General features: G+C 41.1%; 6 protein-coding genes across 8 annotated transcripts in view; 2 read left to right on the top strand and 4 right to left on the bottom strand.

The window, feature by feature from the left end:
- LOC144534009 (insulin receptor substrate 1-B) overlaps positions 1-3,178 on the top strand; it is a 42,696-nt gene extending 39,518 nt beyond the window's left edge. Inside the window, exon 4 of the mRNA XM_078275607.1 lies at positions 585-3,178. Coding sequence (XP_078131733.1) covers positions 585-592 — 8 coding nt within the window. The 3' untranslated portion in view covers positions 593-3,178. The remainder of the gene's footprint in view (positions 1-584) is intronic.
- A 4,634-nt stretch (positions 3,179-7,812) lies between these two features.
- Positions 7,813-12,856, bottom strand: LOC144534614 (uncharacterized). The gene is made up of 5 exons (XM_078276623.1): positions 12,415-12,856; positions 12,196-12,269; positions 9,506-11,788; positions 8,323-8,483; positions 7,813-7,896 (listed from the first exon to the last, which is right to left on the bottom strand). The coding sequence occupies exons 1-5, from the start codon at positions 12,441-12,443 to the stop codon at positions 7,813-7,815; spliced, it is 2,631 nt and encodes an 876-aa protein (XP_078132749.1). The 5' UTR covers positions 12,444-12,856.
- Positions 12,857-12,939: 83 nt separating this feature from the next.
- Positions 12,940-14,038, bottom strand: LOC144534340 (uncharacterized). Its single transcript, XM_078276222.1, has 2 exons — positions 13,521-14,038; positions 12,940-13,299 (listed from the first exon to the last, which is right to left on the bottom strand). Exons 1-2 carry the CDS (start codon positions 14,002-14,004, stop codon positions 13,199-13,201), a joined length of 585 nt encoding a protein of 194 aa, XP_078132348.1. The 5' UTR covers positions 14,005-14,038; the 3' UTR covers positions 12,940-13,198.
- Positions 14,039-15,940: 1,902 nt separating this feature from the next.
- LOC144534613 (uncharacterized) lies at positions 15,941-16,801 on the bottom strand. The gene is made up of 2 exons (XM_078276622.1): positions 16,273-16,801; positions 15,941-16,044 (listed from the first exon to the last, which is right to left on the bottom strand). The coding sequence occupies exons 1-2, from the start codon at positions 16,742-16,744 to the stop codon at positions 15,941-15,943; spliced, it is 576 nt and encodes a 191-aa protein (XP_078132748.1). The 5' UTR covers positions 16,745-16,801.
- A 1,538-nt stretch (positions 16,802-18,339) lies between these two features.
- Positions 18,340-20,689, bottom strand: LOC144534343 (uncharacterized). Its single transcript, XM_078276228.1, has 2 exons — positions 20,206-20,689; positions 18,340-18,778 (listed from the first exon to the last, which is right to left on the bottom strand). Exons 1-2 carry the CDS (start codon positions 20,687-20,689, stop codon positions 18,720-18,722), a joined length of 543 nt encoding a protein of 180 aa, XP_078132354.1. The 3' UTR covers positions 18,340-18,719.
- LOC144534342 (uncharacterized) lies at positions 20,635-27,573 on the top strand. Of its 3 annotated transcripts, none has more exons than XM_078276225.1 (2): positions 20,635-20,725; positions 25,866-27,573. In XM_078276225.1, the coding sequence occupies exon 2, from the start codon at positions 25,955-25,957 to the stop codon at positions 26,597-26,599; it is 645 nt and encodes a 214-aa protein (XP_078132351.1). In that variant the 5' UTR covers positions 20,635-20,725; positions 25,866-25,954; the 3' UTR covers positions 26,600-27,573. The 3 variants fall into 3 exon arrangements, with proteins under 3 accessions (XP_078132351.1, XP_078132352.1, XP_078132353.1); XM_078276226.1 differs by lacking the exon at positions 20,635-20,725 and adding an exon at positions 23,978-24,323; XM_078276227.1 differs by lacking the exon at positions 20,635-20,725 and adding an exon at positions 25,493-25,662.
- Positions 27,574-27,744: the final 171 nt, after the last annotated feature.

The raw sequence follows: 27,744 nt of genomic DNA, 5'->3' as shown, positions 1-27,744 counted from the left end.
CATGTGATTCGTCTGCTCGCTCTACTCTAGAGCAGAATTATCATTAAGTCTGCATTCCTGCTAATCCTATCAACTGTGCAAACAAGGCCAGGAAAGACTTGTATGCGTTGGTTGGGCTCGCCCTTTTTGAATTATAACAGTAGTGACATTTTCCTGGCGATGCACACCTGTGTGCTTAAATGTCTGATGTTATGTGAAGAGCTGAAATTGCCAGAAAAATTTGACATGATTTCTGGATTTCGCTGGCACACTCACAGCCACACTTGACTCTGAGCCTACAGCAATGGTGTCCTCACTTTCTCCATTATCGCTTTCTTCCCATTTGAATCTAAGAGTATTTTAACAGCTTATTTGGCTGTATTGTTTATTTCTGTTGTCCATTTTACGGTCACTGTGTTCACAGCCTGATAAGCAGACACAGATGACTTAAATTAGATATTATAATTAACCTGATATGCAAGAGACACTGTATATACTGTACATGCCATAATATTTGTTTCTTCTTCATATCTGGGTTATTGTTTATTCTGCATCTAACCAAACAATTTCCTCTTTCTATGCGTTTGTCTCTATATTTCTTCCAGAGTGCTGATGTCAGTGTGTCATCCTTTGGGAAACTATCTGGTGCCACTCAGAGAACTTCAAAGCTTCGCCTGTTCCTTTTGTGACAACCAATCACACGGACAGAGCAACTGGATCAGACACGCCCCTGACGCACTTTGACAGACTGATGGAAAATGTATTTTTTTTTTTCTTTTTTTTTTTCTTCGCTTTCATCTTGTTGGTTGTGGAAACCAACTTGGATGCGTGCCAAATGACATTCTTGAAAAGCTATTTGCTGCTCTCATTCCTTGAGTGAAAGCCATCAGAGAAGGGTACAAAAAATGGAGACTGGTGTTTTAGTGTTTTGATTTTTGATTATTTTTCCAAGACAAAAATTCTAATTCTAATCATTAAGAGTATACATTTTCATATTTAATGTATGAAAATGAATAGAATTATATATCTGCTCAAAAAGTGCCTCATTTTCAGATTGTAGCCATTTTACAAAGAACTTCAACTTAGCCTGACTTACTGAAACTTTGGGTTCAGTTTGTGTGTGCTTGATATAGATATGGATAAAAGGGGGGTAGCACTGGTGTGAGCTTTTGCTCTGTTCATGTCATATGGGATGAGACCGTTGTTTAAAACCTTGCGAGCAACAGTTGGATGTGATTACAGTGTTAGAGAGTCGTGTGAGGGTTAAAAATACTGTGCATGGTCAATATAACACCTGTGAAATGTACTCGTGTGCCATTGAGCTCCAAATCGGATAGAGAGTTTAACATTCGATTTTGACATGAACAATATTTACAAGTCGGAAAATGGAAATCACAATAAATCCGATATGACATGAATGCAGCATTTTCGCTATTGATAATGGTACTAGCCAATCTGCTGGCCTTCCCGTCTACTGTGAGAAATATTAGCGTAGCCTGTGTTAGCGACACGTTCAGCTCATTATAACCTGCGCTGCTTTTATTCTGTCTTTTTCTCTTTCTGTTAACTTTTTAACAAAGCCATGCACCTAAAGTATTAAAAACACAGGCTTGACACAAAAGGGACTAGGTAGCAGGGGATGCAGTAGCATGCTAGTTAGCTAAAGCCAGCTAGGTCAGATTAACATATTAGCGCTAGAACGTAAATTCAGCGTCCGGTCCTGCTGACCACAGCTCAGGGTGAGAGCCCTAATACAGAGCCAGGCAATCCCATTAGTGCTATTAGCTCCATACACTAGTGTCTCGTTAAATCCACTTTGTCTCAGGATGCTTAATAACAGGTACGTACAGCTGAGGATAGAAATCCTATCAATAGCTATGCTAATGCTAGCTTTGTCGTGGTTAGCACACTGCTTTAAACACCGGAAAAGGGGGTCAGTTCTTATTTCAATTCTGTCGGTATGAAATAATAAATGAAAGTGCTAATTTGTTCTCAGTTATTTTATACATCAAGGTACCAAACATTTTAAGATTTTACACTTTAAAAATGTTAAACTGGTTGAATTGAAAGTACTTTGACCCTGAATGCCTCTTTAAGACTGTCTCCCCCCTCCCTCCAGTCCTTTCTGTCTTTTGCTTAGCTCTTACGTTAATCTCCGCTATGCATCAGCACTTAAGTGCCTGTCTGTCCTTTTTTATCTGTCTGTCTCTCTGCCCCGTCTTAGCAGCTAGCACTAATAGGGCTGTCCTCGCAGAATATCTTAGTCTATTTTTGTGTCTATTTTTAGCTGTACAGTTCTCATGAATTAACTTGTGTGTATGTTTGTTCGGTGTGACAATGATCAGATGACTTGACTGACAGCCATGGCCCTAATCGGAGGAGTTTGGACTGTTTCTCTTTGCCGGTAATGGAGGACTTAATTGTCGCAGGGCCGTCAGTGCCAAAACACAACACCAACAAAAAAAAAAAAAGAAAAAAGACTACGCTCCAACAGCACCTCAAGAAGCAACCTTCAGTTCTCATGTCTGGACGTATTGCTTTGTTTTGTTTTAAAAATGTAACCTTTTGTGTTCCCCGTTGTTTTCTTTTGCAGCGGGGGGGGGGAAGAACTGTGACATATCTGCCCTGCTTATGTGACTCTTGGAGATAAAGGTCATTGTGAGGACTTGCGTACGCTTTGACCTTGAATTTGTCTACAACTTTGACCAGAGGATTAAAAAGAAAATGCATGATGAGAAAGAAAAGTCCACCACGATAAAAACAAAAAGTCTAAATACATGTGCATCTATGTAGCGCCACGTTGTACTCCTGCGTTTGTCTGCCTGTCTACAGAGGTTCATGAACATGCTCACTCTGGTCAGATGACTTTCAGGGCCGAGAGCATAACAATGCAGCTTTATTATGAGCAGATTGTGATCTGTGGTTGGAATTGCCTCTAATAGTGGTTACTAATGCATAAGTGGGATAAAACCAAGTGGACTTTAAACCAGATTCAGCACTTTCATGCAGACTTGCAGACAAACACATGATGTTGAAATGTTTCTAATGTCTTTTGGAGATGTTATCGTGTTGGAACTCAGCAGTTTTCAGTCAAATGCTTGAAGGTAATAATAATAATGTTTATTTATAGAGCACTTTTAAAATTCCACAAAGTGCTTCACAAAAGCAGCAAAAATAAATATTAAAGTCGTAAAATCACCAGGTTTTCAAAGAAAACAAATTTTTTTTTTTTTTTTTAAATGTGGTGTATAAAAAACAATACAGTGTAGGAAAAGCTAAGAATAGGAAAAGAAAATAGGGAGCCTCTGGAACAGACAACAGACCTCTGCCTGAGGATCTCAAAGTATGTACCGACGCGTACAGTACTAAGAGGTCAGAGAAATAGTGGGGAGAGAGGCCATGAAGAGCCTTAAAAGTAATTGGTAAAATCTATTCTAAAACATTCTGGGAGCCGGTGTAAAGAGGCTAAAACAGGAGTGGTCACATCGTTTGGTTCTGGTTTAAAGCCTGGCAGCAGAGTTCTGTACCGTCTGGAGTCGATCAATAGATCTTTAGTTCAGCCAAGTAAAGAGGCTGTTGAAGTAATCCAGGCGGTATTTAGCTGTAGTTTAGCAAGAGAGTGCACAAACAGGCTTTCAATCCTGAAAAGCAGACATTATTATCCTGCCATTTAGAGCCCCCTTTGAGCTCTGGGCATCTCATGAACTTTTGAATGAACATTTTGAATGTTTTACTTTGTCAAACTGCCTGCGGTCAGGAACTGTTTTCCTTTGACTGCCCGTGGCGAAGTGCTCGATGGTCACAGCCACATATAACTAAAGTTCCTTTGGGAGAGCTCAGACGAACAAGGTTAAAGAGTTTAAAGTGATTTCATTCATTGCGTTGTTAGCGAGATGTTCATACAATGTGCAGAAAAGTGCTGCTGCTGTTGTAAATTCTAAAAATCTCTTCCTCCTGTTCCCTCGAGGAATGGTACTGAATGGGAATAGTGTGAGATTTTCCATTGATGTAGACAGTTTTACTTCTGTTGCTTTAGGAAAAAAACTAAAATCTGACTAAAAAGGAAAAAAAAAAAAGTCAAACAACAAAAGGACTTGTGGTTTCTTTTGTTTCTGTGACTGGCTGCTAAGTTTCCCTTTGAGTGATGTAATGGGGATGATTGTTAAGTGGAGGATTTAAGACAACAGGGCTACTGATTTAAGGGGGAGAAGAAGAGCGGAAGACGCTGCAATTTACGGGCTGAGGCAAGTACGAACATCTGCATGAAATGCCACAGACACGGGCAGGCTCATGCCCCTCACACACTCGCCTCTTTGACTCACGCGCAGACACTCATAGAGGCTTGCGACCACAGCAGATGTCACACTGTAACGTGGAAAAGGAAACGGTCTGATTGTTATCGACACAGCCTCTTAGTCCCATTCACCACTCCCATTGATAAGATCATTTGCACTCAAAGTTGGCAGGTTTCTACTGGAGTTAATCACTTGTCTTACTGGTAATTTGACCAACGTGGTGTTTGCCGGGTAAGGTCCCTCTCCGTCTTATTCAATAGGCCCTCTCACTCAGCACACAGTTTAATTAAATAAGCTTTTTAGGCATGCGGGATCTGTGCTTCTCTCTCTTCTTGTTGTTAACATGTATGGGATCTTGTATCATCCTCGTCCACAGATGGCCAAGTAACTCAACCCAGACAGAGGCACCGTAGGAATTAATAGAAATGAGAACACACACACACACACAGAGACAGAGATGAGGCCTGCACCTGCCAATCCTCCCACTTCCCTTATTGAGTAAAAATAAGGTTGGTAGCACCTGTATGAGAGAACAAGAAGCCCACACCTAAAGGATTGCTGAAACCTACACTCTTTATACTTACATCTTAAACAAAGTGAGCCCCAAAGGGATTTTGAGCCCTACTTAGCATGAAACATTTCCCTTTTCCCATAATGTACTTGCACAAGCAGCAGTGCTCCTGATTCAGTGGCTGACTTTTACCATTAGCAAGAATGTTACGCATGATTCTCAAAAAAAAAAACATTCAAGGTTTTCTGAATGAATGAACTGATCATGAAAAAGTCAACTATTTTCCTTGTGATGCACCCTTAGGCAATGGAAAGCTCTAAATCCACCAGTTACAGTCCAAGCTTTAATTTTAGTCGACGGGAGAGGTCAGATAAACTCAATTCTCTTTCCCGGTGATATATAGAAAAACAGACAATCAACACTCCTCCTGGAAAAGGAGAGAATAGAAGAACAGAGGCGGGCTGATGGGCACAGCTGCCATCTGGTTGTCGTAGCGACATGCAGCGACAAGGCCTGCCTCCTCGGCTGCGGTGGCAACATCTCCGGTCAAGACGAGAGAGTGAAAGAAGTGGTGGGGGGATACTGGATGGGGGCCAAGGCAAGAGGACACCGAGTTCAGTCGCAGAGAGGGGGGCTGGATGGAGGCCAACAGGTGGACCTGTTGTGTCTGAGTGGGCGGGTGTATCATCTTCACATTGTGAGTGTGTATCTTTGTAAACACACATACATGCACCTATAGGCACAGCTAAAGGCACAGCAGCAGCAATGGACTCAGTAACCTCACCCTGCAGGGTAGACAGGAATACTTGTTTCTCATACCTCTTCAAAAGGTATCCAAATTAAACAATCTGAGAAGTAAAAATCACATGTTGACCTGCTCAGAACTCATGTCCACACGTAAGGGCATACAAATTTCTTCCAGGATGTTGTTTAGCCGAGGTGGTAGGCCACCCAGATCCTGATGCATCATGAGAAATTAGTTTGTAAATATAACCTTAGCAATAGTCACACTCATTAAATATATGGCATTTGTTGTGTGAAACAGTTTTTTGATCTTTTTTACTAAACAGTTTTATTTCAGTGTATTAATTTTTAAAGATGTAAGGGACTGTACGAAAATAATTGGGGAGGCTGAACCTTACTACTTTGTAAAAAAGCAAGGCCCTCCCCAGGGTTATTTATTTAGTGAACCTAGGTTATTGAGCATACACTGCATTGCATGAGATCCAGTGATGTGAAAACATGCAAAAACTAAGATTATATAGACTACATCGAGAACACTTGTTTGTCGTGGTGTATTTTTAAAAGGGGATCTTTTACACGACTGCTCAGCCCAGTGAACATGTCTTGAGCCTGTGAAAAGAACTAGTATAAAGGAGTGATATAAATCTGCGGTCAGATGGATGTCTTGGCCTCTTTGATAGGGCACAGAGTGCTATTTTTATGGTGTTTACATCATTGGTCCCCGGCCTTACGGAGCATGTACAGTCTGCACCGCTACATATTGGCAACAATACAGGAAGTCTTCCTGTCTTTATGACTTCCTCCACGGCGCAGACCACAGGAAACCCGCTGGATAGGACACGGAAATAGCTTTTGCTCCCATAGCAGATGTGGGAATGTTAATTTAGGCGCTAGTCCATGCTCCTTAATTACTTCCTTCACATCATTCACACTTTTTCAAGTATATAGCAAAGGTCAGGCTACGTTAGGATACAGAAAGTGTATCTACAGTGATTGAGATATGTCGAAAGACCCCCCCTCCCCACCACCATTTTCCTCTTCGTCATAATAAACAACATAAGTAATAGTACAGGTGTTTTAGCTTAGGTAAACCTACTGAATGTTGACTGAGCCAATAAAGCCCTGGATTATAGTCAGTACACTGCAAACTGCCTCTGCTAATCCTCCCAATTTACTGCCTCTGCTAATCCTCCCAACTCCCCCCTCCATAGTCCTTACATATAGGTTTCAGTACAACATTAATAACTGACTCAATAAAGTTAGTTTACACACACAGTCATGGTCAAACCAAGTGATGGTTGGGTCCATCCACTGCATGGAATGTGAGGTAATCTAAACCGCAAATACCACAGCCGATGCTACCATTTTCTAATGTATTTCCAGCTCTCTTTTCCTCACCGCCCCCTCTTTCACATAGTGTATTTAGCCAAACAAAAAGCCTTTCTCTGTCTTTTCCTCCCTCCCCTTTCTTTCTCCCCACCACCAACTGCTCTCTCTCTCTCGCTGCCTTATAACAGAATGGTTGCCCGATTATGAATCTGTCTCTATTACAGGCTGCATGCAAAATTAGCTCTGTCACTCTGTAGCTGTTGGCTGGTCTGAGAAAAAGGGAGGTTTAAACTGTAAAAAAGTGCCACATGGAGTGAGGGAGTGAGTGAGGAAAACTAGAAAGGGAGGACGGAGGAGGAGGTAGTAGTGGTGGTGGTGGTGGTGGTGGGGGGGACTGTGAGGCCTCTGTGCTTTTTTTTTTCTCCCTTGAAAGCTCCCTGAAAACCGCAGACACATGGTACAGAATTCCCCTCACAGTAGGAGAGGGGGGGGGGGGCTTTGCAAAAGAACACCACACTGTGATAAACTGTCTGTGATAAACACACGTACACGCGCACACACACAGGGAATATTATAGGCAAGCCCGCACACTTGGAAAGGAAGGGAGTGTGTGAACCAGACGCACAAACACTCAGATACACAAAAGGCAACACAGAAAGAGAGGAACTTTGAAGAAGCCGGCAGGCCAACGCCTTGACATGCTAGCATGCGGAAACCTCAAAACATTAATACCTCTCACCTCTATGGGAAAGTGGAAGGTCCCACTTTCCACGGGTATTGGTATGGTGGTGGTAAGAGGGGGGCGTTAATCCAATGTACAATGTGTTTAACTTTGACTGACAGATCCCTCAAACCCTCCCACCCTCTCTTCTCTTTGGGGCCCCTTTGAGTTTGTAGATTGAGGACAAATGTAGAACTGGTATTTATGTGGTGTTGGCTGACTGGGAAAAGGGGTCAGATGGTGTGAACGGGCCTGTTAGGAGCTGTGATGTGGGCAAAGTGTGGACCCAATGCCCTTGAAACTGAACGCTTGGTTGACTGATTGATAAGGGTGGAAGCAAAAACATAAATTTTACTCTTAATTGTAAGCTTTTTTAAGCTTAGGAAGACCAAAATCTATGACAATAATCCTGCAATTTATCTAATCCTCCTTGTGCTTCAAAGTTATGTAGTAGCCCAAAAGGACACCAAAGCATGAGAACAACATTCAATAGTTGAGGACGCACTTGGGATAATAATATGGATGAGTACCGCCATCTAGAGGAACATCTGCCATCTGCTCTTGCTGTGGATGCAGATAACTACTGTATAATCCATAGCCAATTCAGTTGCCAACAAAAATTTAGATAAGAGATTGAAACTAACAAATAAGTTAAATTACAGCATTTCCTTTATGGCTCAAATCAATACAAACAGACCACACAATTACTTGTTTTCTTCAATTACTCTTGGTATACTTATTACTGGTTTGGCAGAGTCACGGGAAGACTTTCTAACAAAGGGGAAGATCAGGTTTTTCCATCTCATAGTGTGTAAACCCAGAGACCAGCAGCTGAAACCCTCCTTGTAAGCTCGAAACAGGAGGTGGAAAATCTGTGTCAGCACACTGAATAGCCACTGCCTGCCTGGGAATGAGGACACAAGGAATGGGAGTACAAGTACTTTATAAAAAAGCCTCAAGTATGACATATGCTTTCCTTCTTCATACTTGACATTACATTATGCAAATAATTTGCCAAATGAGACAAAAATTATCCTCAGAAATCCATGTTTGACATACGTATCGATTTTTCCACTCATGATAAGGCTACTCCCAGGAGAGAAGACTGGAGGTTGTTATTGTAATGGTCATGAGTTAAGGTATTTTTAAATAATTCCCAGCTTTTCTTGTAAGCATTTGCTTGTCTTGCCAGATGAGTGTCTCTTTTACCGCAATGAATTTGGGAATGGGTAAGCCAATCTCTGAAAAGAATTTGAAAAGCCAATGTCTTGAGATGTCTTGTGTTGTCCAACAAACAGCCCAAAACTCACAGATATTGAGTTTACTGTTATATGGTATTACTTAAAGCAGAAACTTTTCACATTCAAGAAGTAGGCACCAGTTGCCATAGTTGCCGTTTAATTGTCTCTTCATCGAATAATTGAGTAATAATGTAATCATTTGGGCTCTAATAAATTCTGGACAACATGTTACTGTTCTTTGCCTGGACCTGTTGCCAGGCAACCAGTACAGACTCCAGGAAGTTACCGGTCGCAAACTATTAACTGTTAACTATTCCTGTAAACAAAATTACACCCAAGACTAACTATTATTTATTAACATAATGATTTTGAGACACATTTGGATAATTATCAAATGTGTTACCAAACACTAAGATTTTTCTTACCTTACATACAGTAGAAATGGGTGAAACGTATTAAAAAAAAAAAAAATGAATTCAGTCATTTTGCTAAAGAATTCCTAACTGCCATTGTTTGCACAAGAACAAAATCACTTAAGTACTTTTCCAACTTTTATTGGGATTTTTCCAACCAGATGACAATTCAACAAGTTTCTCTCATTTCTCAGTATGGGACAGATTCATTGACTTGAAGGAGATATTACACGTTGATATTCGTAGATAATCTAGTTCAAGTGAATCCTCACTATGCCCCTGACTGGTATCAGTTGACAAAACATCAGACATGTCAAAAGCCCCACTTCCACTTCCTTCGTTATCCAGAAAAAAATCTGATGTTTTCATGCCATTGTCAACTTCTTCACTACCAACACCCAACTTGTTTTCCTCAACACTACTGAAATCTACCTCATCTTTAGCATGTGCTGCAGGACCTCTGCTCGTGTTGCCGCTACTAAGCACAGCATCCTCAGAGTTTAAGGTCCAATGACCCGCCCCTTCTTTTTGCTTGGTTGTAGCTGTCAAATAGTCCTTATCAGCCGGTGTGATTGGTGTCTGGGTTGTAGCTGTGACACCACTGAACGAGGCACTGCCAAGAATATCAGCGTATGTGATAGCTATGACCCTGGCAGGCCTCTTAGGCAGCCTGACTATGGCTGCATTTCCAGTGTCTTTGGTGAGAGTATATTCATTGAGCTTTTTGCCATTGCCTCTCACGATGCGGCTGGTGGAACTGTTGAGCATGCTCGCCTCCGTTGCAACAGATTTGGTTTCGTTGGGTGATCTTGGCTCAGATTTTGGGCTGGATTCAATTGTGGGTTTCCCTGCTGATCTGAGAATAGCTGAGGAAATTCTGGGACTTGGTGATGTTGGATTTTGTTTGTGTGCATTGTTTTTAGCAATGCTGTTTTGAAGAGGGCCAAAGCCTAAGAAGGTATAGATTTTGTGTCTATTTTTGTATACGTCAGGTGTAAATCTGGTGACCGATTCAGTACTTCCTGCCGTCGTTAAAAGTGGTTTAAGGTCTTCACTTCTTACCTCATTTCGGCTCATTGTGGAATGGCTGCTTTTCAGTTGCCAGATCTGTGAGCCTCTATGTTTAAAACCTTCAAATCCCTGCTGGACTCTGGCAGACATGTCTGGCTCACTAACTAAAGTTTTGGCTCCCTCGAGTGGTCGAGTGCCAAATCCTTTGAGACCATATATTCTTTTGTAGATTCTAAACTGTCTGTGATCTGGGTTGCTGTCCATACCGGCATCACTTTCATGTAGCAGAGGACGGGCTTCCTCGAATCCTGATGTGAATGGCCTTGGAGAAGGCCAAGTTTTCGTTGGAATGATATCTGAGAAATTATCTGTGGGTGTCCTCTCAATTTCTGCTGGTGTAGTAGATGCTTCTCTCTGGCCAAAGCTAAACTTTGGTGATAAAGAGGGATATATATGCCTTTTTGCAATTTTATAGTCCTTTCCTTTGTCAAAGCTGTATCGTTGAGAGTTGGTCAGGGGATTGGAATTTTTAGAGAGATGCTGTACTTTCTTTGTTGGATCTTTTCTTTCTGACTGTTGTAATTGTTTAATATTTGAAGAAACCCTGCTGTAAACTTGTGCATTAGAGGCCCTTTGCTTATGTGGTGTTGTGGAAAAAGCACTGGATCCATCACCAGTGACTGTATGAACGGTCTCATGTCCACCAAAAGAGTTCTGGGAGCCCTTTAGCAGATATGACTTGACCTTTTTGTGTCTTGGTGTCTCACTGCTGCTCACCGAGTGAAACCCCTGGGAAAAATCTGTGATGGATGTTGTCAGTTTTTCTGGCCTGGGGATGCTTTTAATAGCAGAGGCATCTAAGCTGTTGCTGATTGATGATGCACGAGAAGCAGTTTGGCTTAGGGAGCTGAGAAATTTGCTTGATTGAATCCCAGTAGATGTACTTTGCGCCCCAGCTGCAGCGAGCTCATTTGTCACTGTAAAGCCGCTGTAATGCCCTCTTGAAGTTGGCAGTGAAGTACTCCAATATCTACCAGTCAGGAATGAAAAAAGAGGAGGAGAGTCATTTCTGGGAACCTTTTCTTTGATGTAGGATTTCTGAGCATCTTTGGGGTCCCAAACCTGTGGAGGACTGGAGCTCTGTTGAAAGGGACTGGCAGCTTCTTTGTGAGATGCTTTCCTAGTGATCACTGGGTATGAATTATAAGAATTTCCAGAGAGCGGTTGGGAGCTGTGTGCTGGCCTTACTCCACTCTGTACTAAAGTCCTAGTCGTTTCTGCTCGGGACAGTCTGTTATTTGGGCTGTACTGATTGTAACTAAAGCTACCTTCTGTAAATCCTAGAGGGTTTGTTTGATGGTCAATGATTGACAAGGCTTCTCTATCATTCCCTCTGGTATCAGTTTCAACATTAGTTCCAGTTTGGAGTCCAGTTTTGGTTAATGGCAGACCAGTAAAGAAGGGATGTTGACTGTATGGAGTATACAGTCGTCTCAGGACAATGTGCTTCACTCCATTGTCCACTTGGGTTGTTATGGGACTGGCTGAAGGTGGAAAAGAATGGGGACATAAGACAAAATGTATTCTTTCTAATGCTGTCATACAGGCACATACTGTATGTGTGACATTTTAATATTGTATGGTCATTGTATACCCTCATTTTAGTTAAATGAATAAATAACCTGAAATTACTATGCCTAAAGATCAAATACCTTTTCTAAAATTTGTTTACATAAGTTTCTATAAATCTCTCTATAAAAATAAAATCCTTATCTCTCTACATTTGTGACAAATTGCCAAGAGAAAGCTTAATCCTAGCTCCACCTAACCCAATCAGCCAACACGTGCCTCATTACATTTTTTTCAGAGAGCCATCAAGATGAGCATTAGCTCACCAAAACTGCAGACGCTAGAACATTGGCCTGGCAGATAGTGGCCCGTTTGTGCTCACCTCTTGCAGCAGCATCTGAACACTTGATAAACGACATGACAGCTGCATAGACCAGCGCAAAGACAAACAAGGGTCTGCAGAAGAAAAGAAAAAAAAACACTTACTCAGGAGTATTTTTGTAATTTATGGGAATCTTAAAGCTGTCAATCAAAACGAATCACCTACTCTTTTCAAATGTTATGATTACATGTGCAAAAAGCTCATAAACTTGATATTTACCTTGAGTAGAGAGCAGAATTTCCTGACATGATGGACAGCTTTCTCCCAGGGTTTGTATGATTGTCAAAAATACCTTTTAAAAAAGTAGTGTTGTCAGTCCTTGTGTCTTACTTGTCAATTGAGCGTTGACACTCTGCTGCTGGTTGTGAGTCGGATTGGATGCAATGCTGTTCACCTGGGCTCAGTTAACCCTCTTCCTAGAACAGTCTGTGAAGGGTAGTTTCCCATTTTGGCCTATTTCATGCAAAACACTTTATTTTTTATTTTTATTTCTTTTAAATATTCCATCTCTTTCCCTCAGTTTACAGTAATAATCTTTCTCTACCACTTTTGCCTCCTCCTGGATTTTCTTTAAAAGTCTGCTTTTACGTAGTCAAGTCTGCTTAGGCCTAGAGACTTCATGCAATGTGTTATTTTAACTGTATTTTTGCGCAAACACAGGCCAAAGCTAGGCCATTGTTTAAATTTTGTTTAAATGCACACACTGACTCACTCAAACTCCCATTAAAAAAAAGCTTCAAAGTAAGTTGAAACCAGAACTTATTTATATGTCCTTCAATATGTAACAATATTTCAAAATAAAATACATTTATAAAAATCTTAACTATCACATACATTAGTGCATAAATAGGCCTAAAAATGGCCACTTTGGCCACTTTCAATCCGACTGAAAAGCTGGCTTAAATCATTGTTGACTGTGTATATCTTGCCATCAAGGTATCATCATCATCATCATCATCATCAGTCCATAGTTGCGAAGGAGAACCATTGAAAATAAATATAGTCATATCACATTATCCAGGGTATCTGAAGTTGTGGACCCCTTATAACAAGTTGAGGGGACATCATGGCGAGGTTCCTCATTGTCATCATTGGTCATACTGTCTGGTAAAGGAAAACCGGACACATTAGAACAATATTTATCCACTATTTTTAAAATAAAGCCTTAAGGATCTGAGTAGCCTACTTTTTACCACCAAACCCTATTTACAAACTGTTCATTTTAAGAACTTCCTAATGTTTTGTCCCTCTCACGGCTGTTTACTTAGCCAACAACATTACAAATTGAAAAACTAATTATGAGCCACAATCCGCTGTTTACTTACTTTCTCCGCCCCTCCGCAGTGAGCTCTTCCCGCTAATCAACCGCCAAACTTTCCTACAAGACCGCCGGAGCCTCCCACCTCTGGAGCCCGTGGAGAAGTCGTTGTCTTCGGCGGGAGTTTCGGGAAGCGTCGGCTCCTCGGTGTCGTCACAACCGTCTTGAACGCGACTCTCGTCTTCCTCCGGGTCGTCGTCCTCCTCTTCTTGGTAAAGGACTCCCGAGGCTAGCAGCCGCTCCAGGACGAACTCATCCACCCTCAGCTCGGCTCTCAGCTTCCCCTCTCCGGAGATGGATGTAGTGTGTCGGCACAGCGGGCAGACGATGAATCTGTCAGCTCCCAGACGTACCTCATCGGGCCCCAGGGGTCGTGAAAGGGCCAGCAGGCAGCTCTCACAGAAGCTGTGTTTGCAGTGGAGCTCCCGGGGACACCGCCGACCTGCGTTGTAGGTCCGGTAACAAATTCCGTACTCATGCTCTGTGTACATCCTGCTTTCTGATCCGGGCTTGGTTTGAATGACGAGGTGAGATGTCCAGACAAATAACAAGGTGTGTGGAAGGAAGAGGAGGGCAGACAGACAGTGTAGTGGATTTGAGCCAAATAAACATAGGCCATGAGTCATCAAGCAGTTACGTGCGGTGATGTTGTTTAGGCTAATACGTTAAAACAGTAAACATTACGCACGGTCGATATCAATACATTTCCAATCAGGATGACATATAGTGTACTACTCTCACAGTCTCTCTCTCTCTCTCTCTCTCTCTCTCTCTCTCACACACATACACGCACATAGTGCGTCTCACTATCTTTGTGGGGACCCGTCATTGATATAATGCATTCCCTAGCCCCTTACCCTAACCTTAACCATCACAACTACATGCCTAACCTTACCCTCACCCTAACCATAACCTAATTCTAACCCTAATCCTAAAACCAAGTCTTAATGCTCAAACAGCACTTTGAACTTGTGGGGTCCAGCATTTTGGCCCCACAAAGCTGTCCGGACCCCACAAGTATATTGTATTCCTGGTTTTTGGACCCCACAAATTTAGTTAAACAAGAACACACACACACCAGTAGCCAATGTCCAGCATCAGATTAGGGTTGCACGATATTGACAAAATGTGATATTGCGATATCAATTATGAATATTACGATATCAATATGAATTTTGATATTTTTAAACACATGTAAAATTACAAAAGTTACGGGAAAACGCATCAAAATAGTTTCATAACAAATTAAACAAGTTTTCTTACAACACAAGGGTTATTTCAACTGACATATTGGACAGGTACAACATGAATAAATGAATAAAGACCATGTCTACAGAACAGGACATGTTTTACTGGTTGGACAGTATAAAATAAATAAATAAAGAGAACAGGACACAACTTTTCTTTCTCTTCTCTGATTCATTCTGTTTTATTGTCTCTATTTCTTCACTTACACTGTCATTGTTGAAATATGCACATACGTGGTACGCTCCATAGGGTTTGTCACGTAATGGACCCGAACAAGTGGCACGGTAACTGGCCAATGAAACATGATCATTATAGCATTTCAAGTTGGTTTTAAATCGAACACAACTAAGCCACACAGCCAACGGACGGGACGCAGCGCTGCACAAAATAAACTAAATATTGCATGCAACACTTTCAATATAATATTGCGCTACGTGATATTGTGATAACGATATTGAGTCGATATATCTTGCACCCCTAATCAGAATGCAACCATCTTTATCCTTAATTATTGCACACCAGCCAATTACGTTTGTCAGTCAGCAACAATGAAAACACACACTGCTCATTTGAATATGAAGGCAAATGTCTTGCAGTTGGTATTAATTCAACCACACTTATCAATTCATTATTAAAGCAACACCAAAGCACTTTTCCTCTTGGGTCCCCCTACAGGTTGGAAGCGGAATTGTCCATTACCGCTGTCGTAATGTCTCATTCGAACTACAGATCCGCTACCCGATCTGGCAAACTTGCATAGTGTGGTTGTGGCCGATAGAGGGCCGCAAAGCCAAAGCACCACCCAAACTCCCATTAAAAAAAAAAAGCTTAAAACCAGATTGAAAGTTGAAACCAGAACTCATTTATTTGTCCTTTAAATATGTAACAACATTTCAAAATAAAATACATTTTATAAAAAATATTAACTATTACATACATCAGTGCATAAATAGGCCTAAAAATGGCCACTTTGGGAATTCACAAGTTTTCCATTTTTTTTTCTCATTTGAGTACAACAGCTAGGCTACATAGTGGTAATCTTTTAAACAAGCAATCCAACTGAAAAGCTGGCTTAAATCATTGTTGACTGTGTATATCTTGCCATCAAGGTATCATCATCATCATCATCATCATCATCAGTCCATAGTTGCGAGTCAGAACCATTGAAAATAAATATAGTCATATCACATTATCCAGGGTATCTGAAGTTGTGGACCCCTTATAAACATGTTGAGCAGGGACATCATGGCGAGGTTCCTCATTGTCATCATTGGTCATACTGTCTGGTAAAGGAAAACCGGACACATTAGAACAATATTTATCCACTAGGCTATTTTTAAAAATAAAGCCTTAAGGATCTGAGCAGCCTACTTTTTTACCACCAAACCCTATTTACAAACTTTTCATTTTAAGAACTTCCTAATGTTTTGTCCCTCTCACGGCTGTTTACTTAGCCAACAACATTACAAATTGAAAAACTAATTATGAGCCACAATCCGCTGTTTACTTACTTTCTCCGCCCCTCCGCAGTGAGCTCTTCCCGCTAATCAACCGCCAAACTTTCCTACAAGACCGCCGGAGCCTCCCACCTCTGGAGCCCGTGGAGAAGTCGTTGTCTTCGGCGGGAGTTTCGGGAAGCGTCGGCTCCTCGGTGTCGTCACAACCGTCTTGAACGCGACTCTCGTCTTCCTCCGGGTCGTCGTCCTCCTCTTCTTGGTAAAGGACTCCCGAGGCTAGCAGCCGCTCCAGGACGAACTCATCCACCCTCAGCTCGGCTCTCAGCTTCCCCTCTCCGGAGATGGATGTAGTGTGTCGGCACAGCGGGCAGACGATGAATCTGTCAGCTCCCAGACGTGCCTCATCGGGCCCCAGGGGGTCGTGAAAGGGCCAGCAGGCAGCTCTCACAGAAGCTGTGTTTGCAGTGGAGCTCCCGGGGACACCGCCGACCTGCGTTGTAGGTCCGGTAACAAATTCCGTACTCATGCTCTGTGTACATCCTGCTTTCTGATCCGGGCTTGGTTTGAATGACGAGGTGAGATGTCCAGACAAATAACAAGGTGTGTGGAAGGAAGAGGAGGGCAGACAGACAGTGTAGTGGATTTGAGCCAAATAAACATAGGCCATGAGTCATCAAGCAGTTACGTGCGGTGATGTTGTTTAGGCTAATACGTTAAAACAGTAAACATTACGCACGGTCGATATCAATACATTTCCAATCAGGATGACATATAGTGTACTTCTCTCTCTCTCTCTCTCTCTCTCTCTCTCTCTCTCTCACACACGCACATAGTGCGTCTCACTATCTTTGTGGGGACCCGTCATTGATATAATGCATTCCCTAGCCCCTTACCCTAACCTTAACCATCACAACTACATGCCTAACCTTACCCTCACCCTAACCATAACCTAATTCTAACCCTAATCCTAAAACCAAGTCTTAATGCTCAAACAGCACTTTGAACTTGTGGGGTCCAGCATTTTGGCCCCACAAAGCTGTCCGGACCCCACAAGTATATTGTATTCCTGGTTTTTGGACCCCACAAATTTAGTTAAACAAGAACACACACACACCAGTAGCCAATGTCCAGCATCAGATTAGGGTTGCACGATATTGACAAAATGTGATATTGCGATATCAATTATGAATATTACGATATCAATATGAATTTTGATATTTTTAAACACATGTAAAATTACAAAAGTTACGGGAAAACGCATCAAAATAGTTTCATAACAAATTAAACAAGTTTTCTTACAACACAAGGGTTATTTCAACTGACATATTGGACAGGTACAACATGAATAAATGAATAAAGACCATGTCTACAGAACAGGACATGTTTTACTGGTTGGACAGTATAAAATAAATAAATAAAGAGAACAGGACACAACTTTTCTTTCTCTTCTCTGATTCATTCTGTTTTATTGTCTCTATTTCTTCACTTACACTGTCATTGTTGAAATATGCACATACGTGGTACGCTCCATAGGGTTTGTCACGTAATGGACCCGAACAAGTGGCACGGTAACTGGCCAATGAAACATGATCATTATAGCATTTCAAGTTGGTTTTAAATCGAACACAACTAAGCCACACAGCCAACGGACGGGACGCAGCGCTGCACAAAATAAACTAAATATTGCATGCAACACTTTCAATATAATATTGCGCTACGTGATATTGTGATAACGATATTGAGTCGATATATCTTGCACCCCTAATCAGAATGCAACCATCTTTATCCTTAATTATTGCACACCAGCCAATTACGTTTGTCAGTCAGCAACAATGAAAACACACACTGCTCATTTGAATATGAAGGCAAATGTCTTGCAGTTGGTATTAATTCAACCACACTTATCAATTCATTATTAAAGCAACACCAAAGCACTTTTCCTCTTGGGTCCCCCTACAGGTTGGAAGCGGAATTGTCCATTACCGCTGTCGTAATGTCTCATTCGAACTACAGATCCGCTACCCGATCTGGCAAACTTGCATAGTGTGGTTGTGGCCGATAGAGGGCCGCAAAGCCAAAGCACCATCCCAAACTCCCATTAAAAAAAAGCTTAAAACCAGATTGAAAGTTGAAACCAGAACTCATTTATTTGTCCTTTAAATATGTAACAACATTTCAAAATAAAATACATTTTATAAAAAATATTAACTATTACATACATCAGTGCATAAATAGGCCTAAAAATGGCCACTTTGGGAATTCACAAGTTTTCCATTTTTTTTTCTCATTTGAGTACAACAGCTAGGCTACATAGTGGTAATCTTTTAAACAAGCAATCCAACTGAAAAGCTGGCTTAAATCATTGTTGACTGTGTATATCTTGCCATCAAGGTATCATCATCATCATCATCATCATCATCAGTCCATAGTTGCGAGTCAGAACCATTGAAAATAAATATAGTCATATCACATTATCCAGGGTATCTGAAGTTGTGGACCCCTTAAAACATGTAGCAGGACATCATGGCGAGGTTCCTCATGTCATCATTGGTCATACTGTCTGGTAAAGGAAAACAGGACACATTAGAACAATATTTATCCACTAGGCTATTTTTAAAATAAAGCCTTAAGGATCTGAGCAGCCTACTTTTTTACCACCTAACCCTATTTACAAACTGTTTCTGTATCTTGGGAGATACAGTCATTTAACAGGCTGTAGGGGGAGGAGCTATGGGGGGAGGGGCATTATGTGGTTGCAGTTGATGAGAAACACTGATGGGGCGATCGGCATAGACAGTCAAAGAAATGGGCAATGTGACGCCGTTGTTTTCCACGGAGACCAGTGAAGTCTATCAGAAGCACTTTTCCGGTGATGGAGAGCGTCTCTCTCAGTTGGAGGCTGCACAGTAACGCTCAGCGCTCACCGGAAAAGTGCTTCTGATATCCTTCACTGGTCTCAGTCCAGAGCAATGGGATCTGTGGGTCCATTATATACTGTCTATGGTTTTACCCCCTTGGGTGATGTGTCATGTAATCAGGTCATGTGACTTTATGCCATCATTCCAAACATTTGTATCAAAATCCAAATTGGCAGCATAATGTGGACAAAGACACTGGCCATGAGGTTAGTGTTATATTGTTCGTGATTATGATATTTTGTTTTAGAAAATAGTTTTTTAAGATAGTTTTACATGTTCTTGTGGATATTTTTTAAATTATCTTCTCACAACTTCATTGGATGCCTGTATCCTGGGGGATACATTGCCCATATAAGGGTATTTAACATGGCTGATCACTCACAGATATACTTATGTTTTGATGCCTGTTCTCTACAGATATTGAATAGGATAAAGGTGTGCAACATTGATTACTTTTTATTTTACTCTCAAATGTGTATTATTGATGAATTCACCAGTGTACACATGTTTTCAGGGAATTTCTGTCAGCAGTTTCTACAGTACAAGAAACAGCTTCCATTGCCCATAGAATATATCTGGTGTGGGGCACCACAGTGAAGATGGTAGAATTAAAAAAATCGGCACATGAACTGTTTAAAAAGTTATGAAGTGTTAAATGTATACCCTACATGAGCAATGCATCTTGGGAGATAAAGTTCTGTTTTTTCCTATTGTTTTCTAATGTTGTAGGCTATGGATAACATGAAATAATGTAGCCTAGTTAATTGTTTATGAAATGTTTTAAAAGTTGGCATATGAACTATAATAAAAAATAATACAACGCAAAATGTTACCGTAAATGGGCAATGTATCTCGGGAGATACAGAGTGTAACTTAGAAAATAAAGATCATGTGTTATTTTAGTCTAGATACATAAAAAATAGCAATGAATAATTTTCATCAAATGTATTTATGCTTGCCCCTTTAAGGGTAGCCTCCTAATGTTTTGTCCCTCTCACGGCTGTTTACTTAGCCAACAACATTACAAATTGAAAAACTAATTATGAGCCACAATCCGCTGTTTACTTACTTTCTCCGCCCCTCCGCAGTGAGCTCTTCCCGCTAATCAACCGCCAAACTTTCCTACAAGACCGCCGGAGCCTCCCACCTCTGGAGCCCGTGGAGAAGTCGTTGTCTTCGGCGGGAGTTTCGGGAAGCGTCGGCTCCTCGGTGTCGTCACAACCGTCTTGAACGCGACTCTCGTCTTCCTCCGGGTCGTCGTCCTCCTCTTCTTGGTAAAGGACTCCCGAGGCTAGCAGCCGCTCCAGGACGAACTCATCCACCCTCAGCTCGGCTCTCAGCTTCCCCTCTCCGGAGATGGATGTAGTGTGTCGGCACAGCGGGCAGACGATGAATCTGTCAGCTCCCAGACGTACCTCATCGGGCCCCAGGGGTCGTGAAAGGGCCAGCAGGCAGCTCTCACAGAAGCTGTGTTTGCAGTGGAGCTCCCGGGGACACCGCCGACCTGCGTTGTAGGTCCGGTAACAAATTCCGCACTCATGCTCTGTGTACATCCTGCTTTCTGATCCGGGCTTGGTTTGAATGACGAGGTGAGATGTCCAGACTTATAACAGGGTGTGGGGGAGTGTGTGGGAGGGCAGACAGACAGTGTAGGCCTAGTGGATTTGAGCCAAATAAACGTAGGCCATGAGTCATCAAGCTCCAAATAGACTACTAGTGATGCAATGAAACCTAAAACCTCATGTATCGCCTATTTTGTGTATGGGACAAAAAGCTGTGTTTTCCCACTTAAAGTCACACAATGAGTGCTGTGTATAGCCTACAGGACAAAATCACAGCCCAGGTACAGGTTGATGCAAGACATTTCAATAATTCTATTGATTATTAGGCCTATTAAATGGAATTGGGTGTTTGCTTTTAGATGCCTTATTTAGGCCCAAAATCTTAAATTTTAAAGTGAAAAATGTGAAGGCTTTCCAGGATTCCTCCTACCTAATCTAACTTGAACTTGTTTCAGAACTAAACCCTTCCCTTCGCTCTCACACTCCAGGGTGTGTGTGTGTGTGTGTGTGTGTGTGTGTCGTGACGTCAGCAACTCTCCTCTCCATGGTAATCCCCAAACAATACTCCTCCTATCAGTTGTTCCAGCATGACCTCCTTTCATGGTGATTTCCGCTAAAATCTTGGCCAACAATCACAAGAAGTGTGTGTGTGTGTGTGTGTGTGTGTGTGTGTTGTACAATTGTCATATTGTTAATTTCTTGTAGGCCTTCCCGGTTTTTGCCCTCAGCATTGAACTTACTGTAAATGTGCTTTTAACCTGAAGGCAGTAAAAGAAAACATTTCCCAAAAACTTATATAGAATATTTAAAAGGAAATGTCTCCAGTTCCAGAAGACAAGTGTTTCAGAGTCACATAGCCATTAGTGAGGAGGGGGGAGCAGGGAGTGCTTCAGGCTGATAGACTCCATTTGGTTGAGTTATTTTGACGGGAAATACAAAGCTTGTTTATCTGAACTCATTGAATGCACCAAACCTCCAAAAGCTATGGATTGAACAACGTGTGTGCAGGCATTTCCAAATGCTCTGGTGTTAAAATGCATGGATTGTGAATATTCCCAGCATTAATAAGACTATTTTCTTTCTTATATTATAGCCCAATTCTGTTGGTCAACTGGGCTTAACTACATCTTATTTTTCTTTGTGTGTGTCTCAATTGTCGTATTGTTAATTTTTTTTTTTTTAGGCCTTCCCGGTTTTTGCCTTCAGCATTGAACTTACTGTAAATGTTTTTTTTTTTTTTTTTTTTTTTTTTTTTTTTAACCTGATGGCAGTAAAAGAAAACATTTCCGAAAAACTTAGAATATTCAAAGGGAAATTACTTGACTCTTTAGCAAGATTATCTATCTAAAAATAAATGTTATGTAGTATTCTTTCTATAGTTAGGCTATAGCAGGATATTTGTTTTCTTATTGTCGAAATATGAGTTCAGTCAGTGCTTCCAAGTGTAAGGTTGTTTTGGCTGGACTTATACTTGGATTAAATGCAGTGCAATGAGTGATATAGGCCTACTGTTAGCAAACACTAACAAGCTAAGCAGCTTTTATGCTATGGATTTCTGAATGTATTGTGTGTGTCCTGTAGGGTGGGACAACCCCAAACAATAAGCACAACATGTCACTTTCAGTTTGAAAATTAGAGTACAAATCTAGAATTGTATAGGGATCATCAACTTTAAAGGCTTTAATGACCTTAATGGTTATTGCTGTAATTGTTCCTACTGTCTATACTGGCTGCAAAACAAAGCGTTGATGGGGGACAATATCCAGTCACCGCTCCATTTTTTTTTTTTTTTTTCTTCAATCAAATGTAAACGTAATCCTTTAGAAAAATAAAGTCAGATGTGTGTAAGCTGCAAATCACTGTTGTGGTGAAAACTGCCAAATGTTAGCTTTTCAGGGACATTTGACAAAGTAAAATATGTTGTTAAGTCTGGTGGTTGTAAAACTTTCTCAACCCACATAGGAACATTCAATTATCATTCTACCCTGTGTCTGGTCTATTCTTTTTTAGTAAGTTCTTGCTAAAGACTTAAAGATCTGTCACAAAGTTTTCACAGCATCAGGCTTTGGAGTAAAGTGCCCACAGAAGAACTCAAACGAAACACAGTCCTTTTTACCAAGTATACCATTAATTCTAAATCTCTTAGTAAAAGTCAACTTGATAACTATGTTTTTCTTTTTTTTTTTTTAGATCAACTTTTTATTATTTTTATATTTTTGAACAGACAAACACAATTGAACAAGAACAAAAACCCTCTCCCACCCCCTGCGGTCTCGAGGAAAACAAAACAAACAAACAAAAACAGAAATCACACCTTGCCTAGTCACTCTCCTCTAATTCTTGTGCTGCTGCGTTTTTCCATAGATCTATAGTCAATGATTTGGCTTTGTTAATCCTTGCTGTAGAGAGCTCAAGCATAACTATGTCCAGAAAATACGCCAACCACTGTTTTATACAAAGCGAGTGGGGGGGGAGCCAGTGCTGAGCTATCATTTTCTTGGTTGTGGTTGAGCTGGCTAGCCAAATTTTCCTCTGTCTCCCAAGCAGGTGTGATTTAGAGTCATCATTAAGCAACAAAACAATCTGGTCAGTAGGAATCCAACATCCTATCACATCAGATATTATTGATGTTGTTTTATTCCAGAACTCATGCACTTGTTCACACTCCCAGACCATGTGCAGGAAAGTTCCAGTTTGTTCAGGTTGACAGAACGTGCAATAGGGAGTGGGAATGACTTTAGAGACGCATCTCTTCTGAGGAGTCCAGTATGTCCTATGACATATGTTGAAGTGGATATGCTGATGATTTGGGTTCTTGGAACAATGGAAAATGTTGTCCCAAACCGTCTCCCAATTAGATAACTATGTTTTGATCACAAACTGAAAATAGCAGAATAGGCGTCAAGCACGTCTGTACAGGACAAGCTGGTTACAAGGAAATCTGTAAATATGGTGGGTGTAACAGATACAGTATTACAGGTTATGAGTCATGTTATGTAATTTATCTGTCAATAATTCACCTGTTTACACCATGCTCTGAACAACTTACTTTTACTTTTATTTTTCTAATTGACATCCACTAGACTGTGAGATGATTTTCAATTATGTAAAATAAATGTTTAATAGTATCAACTTAAACAACTGACTATTAATGTAAATTAGAAAACTGGAAGGTTGTTACACCCTAATCCACACACTGCTATTTTAAAACTCCTACATGCTGACTGTGTTGAAGCATAATAACATACTGGTAATACGTGAGTAGAGTAGGTAGACTACGAATCTGTCATTTTCTGTCTTGTGTGTCCTGGTTACCTTCACATCACCAAGGGTTTAATTACTGCTCAGCAAACCATAGAGATGCCTCAAGGGGGACTAGACAGAGATGAGACGAGACGAGTAAAATCAGGTGAGACGGAGCGAAAAACGGGAGGTTGCCAGTAAGCCAAGCTTCAGCCAAGTAGATACAGGATATTAAGATAGAAACTTAAATGTGCACAGATAAGAGGGAGGAAGACACTCTGCCAGGATAAGACCTGTACCAACATGAGAAGAAGTATGAATTGTGAGAGGGGAAGTACTGGGGTCAGAGGCAGTGTCCTCTGATCAAAGGAGTGTGCGGTGGGTAAGTGTCTCTCTTATCTACTTCATAGGTGTAAAGATGGATCACTGCCAGTTTCTCTCAATATAATCTCACTGAACCTGGGCTACATTGATACAAGAGGGCTCATTATCCAGTGCTGGCTTCAACATTTCCCTTTCACAACTTGTTTGTCGTTGTAAAAATGTTTATTGTTGTGTAAAATTCTGTTGGTGTAAATTCTATTTGAACCCCGCTTGGATTTTATGAATGTGTAGTAGACCTATGGAAGAAAAGGTTTCAGGGTATGTGTTACCATGGACCAATTCAAAGGAGACCCCATCTGCTAAGCAACAATCCACCCATGAACTTGGGTTGCCTTGTAGTGGTCCCATATGAGCAAAAAAAGTGTCTGTAAAGCAAAGCAAATCAAATGCTTTGTTTCATAAAAAGCCAGCAGCAAGTTAGCTTAGCATAAAGACTGGAAATAGAGGGAAACAGAGCCTAATATGTACAAAAACTGAAGAATAAAAACAAGTTGTGAGCTTTAGACATGCTGGTAGGTGGATTTGGGGCTGTAGCCTTAGATCCTTTCATCTCTTTCACATCCATCTTTCATAAATCCTTTCAAGAAAGTGATTAAGCATATTCCCCTATATATATATATATATATATATATATATATATATATACACCTGCAACATTTGACTTTCACACATATTTTAAATCTTTGGCTGCCAGACTCAGCAATTTACATTTATTATTAGTGTTAAAGGGCTACTACTCCAACTACTTAGTATTGCACTTAGGCTACATGAAGTTGGCACACTTACAAGAAACACATTTAAAATTGAATGGTCAAACTCGAAACTTAAGAAAATGACACTGAATGAACACTTTTAGTCTCAGGAATAGGTCAAGCTACCAATTGGATCCTACATTTCCCATGATGCAACTCAATAGTGTGTTTTGTCAGACCCTCCTTGCAAATGCTCACATTTTTCAAAGTCCATGCTGTCAGTTTGTAACACAAACTTACTTCTTAAAATTCTTGAAAGTCTTAAGCTAACATAACCCTGATAACATCATCATCAAGGTTATTTTCTCATATATTAGAAAGAGCCACTGTATATAGAGCCAAATATACAACTGTTTTCTCAGACCGAATGTTCACCAGTAAAATCAGTGGAGTGACCCTCTAAATGACTCAAACACATCTGAGTGCAGAAGTGGACGTGCACACAAACATGCAGAAAGTATTATTACTGTGACTTATTACTTCTTTCCACAACTGTTGCTTTGCTTGTTTTCTTTATTCCGTAGCTTCCTGGAAATGCTCTGAGTGCGCAGGCCAGCACACACTATGGACTCAGGGTGATTGTGGGTAGGTGGGAGGGGGGAATTGTTAGACGGTGGAGGGCTGAGTGGTTAAATGGATGAATGCTATGACTTATGGGTTGTGGAATCTGTTCATAAAACTTAGAAGAAACAAAGCTGCATCCCAGGGAGAGCATATCCTGGCATTTAAAAGCCACATAATCCTCTGGGGTTCTCTTAATCTTAGTTGAAGTTGTTTTTTCTTTACAGATTTTACCATCTTCTGATTCTTCTACAAGTTGCATCTTGCCATCACTGAGCACCCAAGCCAACTCCATCCACTCACCCTCCCTCCCACCATGGATGTTGTCCCAGCTACCCAGCAGGAGGACCCAGCTGCTGCAGCAACCTGCCTCAGCACCACCCCTGGGGAGCCCATGGATGTGGAGTGTCCCATCTGCTACCAGGAGTATAACCAGTACAACAAACACCCACGGATGCTGCAGTGTCTCCATGTTTTTTGCACCGAGTGCCTCCAGAGGATCCAGCTCTGCCCCTGCGAGCCCCCCAACCACCGCAGCCCACCAGCTATCCCCTGCCCCCTCTGCCGCCACCTTACCCCCCTGGAGACCGGGAATGCCCTCTCGTTACCCTGCAACTCCCGCATCCTGGCCAGGCTACCCCATGTGGCCTTCCGCCTGCCTGTGACCAAGGCAACACGCCTAGCTACTGTCAACCGGAGAGTGGTGCTCTCTGTGGAGGGCGACAGCAGAGACACCCGCTTCATCATCCTGCCCACTGTCAGCCTGCGAGTGCAGCAGATGCACCCGGGCAGGCCGTATGGCACAGCACCAGGCCTGGTGGGTGATGAGGAAGTCATAGAGCAGAGCAAGAAGACGCTGTTCTGTGTGCAGCTGCTGGCTGTCACCTTCTGGGTGCTGTTTGTAATCACCTGCGTGATCGGGGTGGTGTTTGGGCCAGGTTTCTTTAACAAGAAACTTTAATAGGAAAAAAAAGTTCTCCTTTATATAGCAGGTATTGATATAGAGTCATGAAAAAGTGGGTTGTCACATGAAATTTTAGAGAATATAAAACACAAATTGTGTTGTTTTTTTTGTATCTATATTTTAATGGAGATATTCTTTTGACCACTGTGTTTGCTATTTACCCTGTAGTTATGGGACCAACTACATTTTGACTGTTATTTATAGAATACCACCATTTACAACAATCCTTACTCACTGTACTGCATATGTGTTGCTCTTTCATTAATGATATACTGATGCAGAGTTCCCTCTAGTGGTTTATTTGGAAATGTAGAACTGAGATCACTGTGAATGAAAAAGTGATTAAAAACTAAATGTGCTGTCTTCTCTAAGGTTTTATAAAGTTTTCTGTCAGCCTGTTGAATAATTGCATTAGCTGATGGCTGTCCTGCTGCCAATGCATACATTGATTAAATATACCTTACATAACACATTTACACTATGTCAGGTGTGTACAGTTAAAAAATCACCAACAATTGGCATGGGTTAATAAAAGTGTGCACAGTTGTGGATTCATTACATTATTTTGCCCCTTTTTTGTGTATAGCAAACACCAACGTTTCAAACGTGATACAGAAAATCAGCTTTGGGGCTGTAGGGGCCCCTTGGCAAAGAATTTTTGGGTCACAGTTTGACAGAAAAATATAGTACTTTTCTCACAATTATTTAATTTTTCCACCTCAGTATTATATCTGGCTCAAGGTTCAACGTATTACTCTAGAATCATAAAAAAAAAAAAATACCCATTAAATAAAACGATAGATAGAAAACCAAAAACGAGGCTATATTTCTTAATACAACAATAACGAAAGGGGGGTAACAGAAGCATTTAAACAACAGTATGAAAATTAGGTGGTCTATGAATGTGTAGCCTATAAGCTGTTCAATAGCCTGCTCATTTATTACTGTACTTAAATACAATTTTGAAGTAGGCTACTTGTGCTTTGTGTATTTCCATTTTTAGCTACTTTATACTTCTACTATTCTACATTTTGGAGATAAATATTGTACTATTTACTCCATTAACAGTTACATATGATATATTTTAAATAAAAATGTTGGTGGGTTGGAGGGTGGTTGGGAGAGTACGTAAAAAAAAGGGA

Source organism: Sander vitreus, chromosome 19, assembly GCF_031162955.1.
Source record: "Sander vitreus isolate 19-12246 chromosome 19, sanVit1, whole genome shotgun sequence".
Taxonomy (NCBI): domain Eukaryota; kingdom Metazoa; phylum Chordata; class Actinopteri; order Perciformes; family Percidae; genus Sander; species Sander vitreus.
Note: the sequence above shows the minus strand (reverse complement) of the source record. Positions and strands in the feature narration are given on the sequence as shown.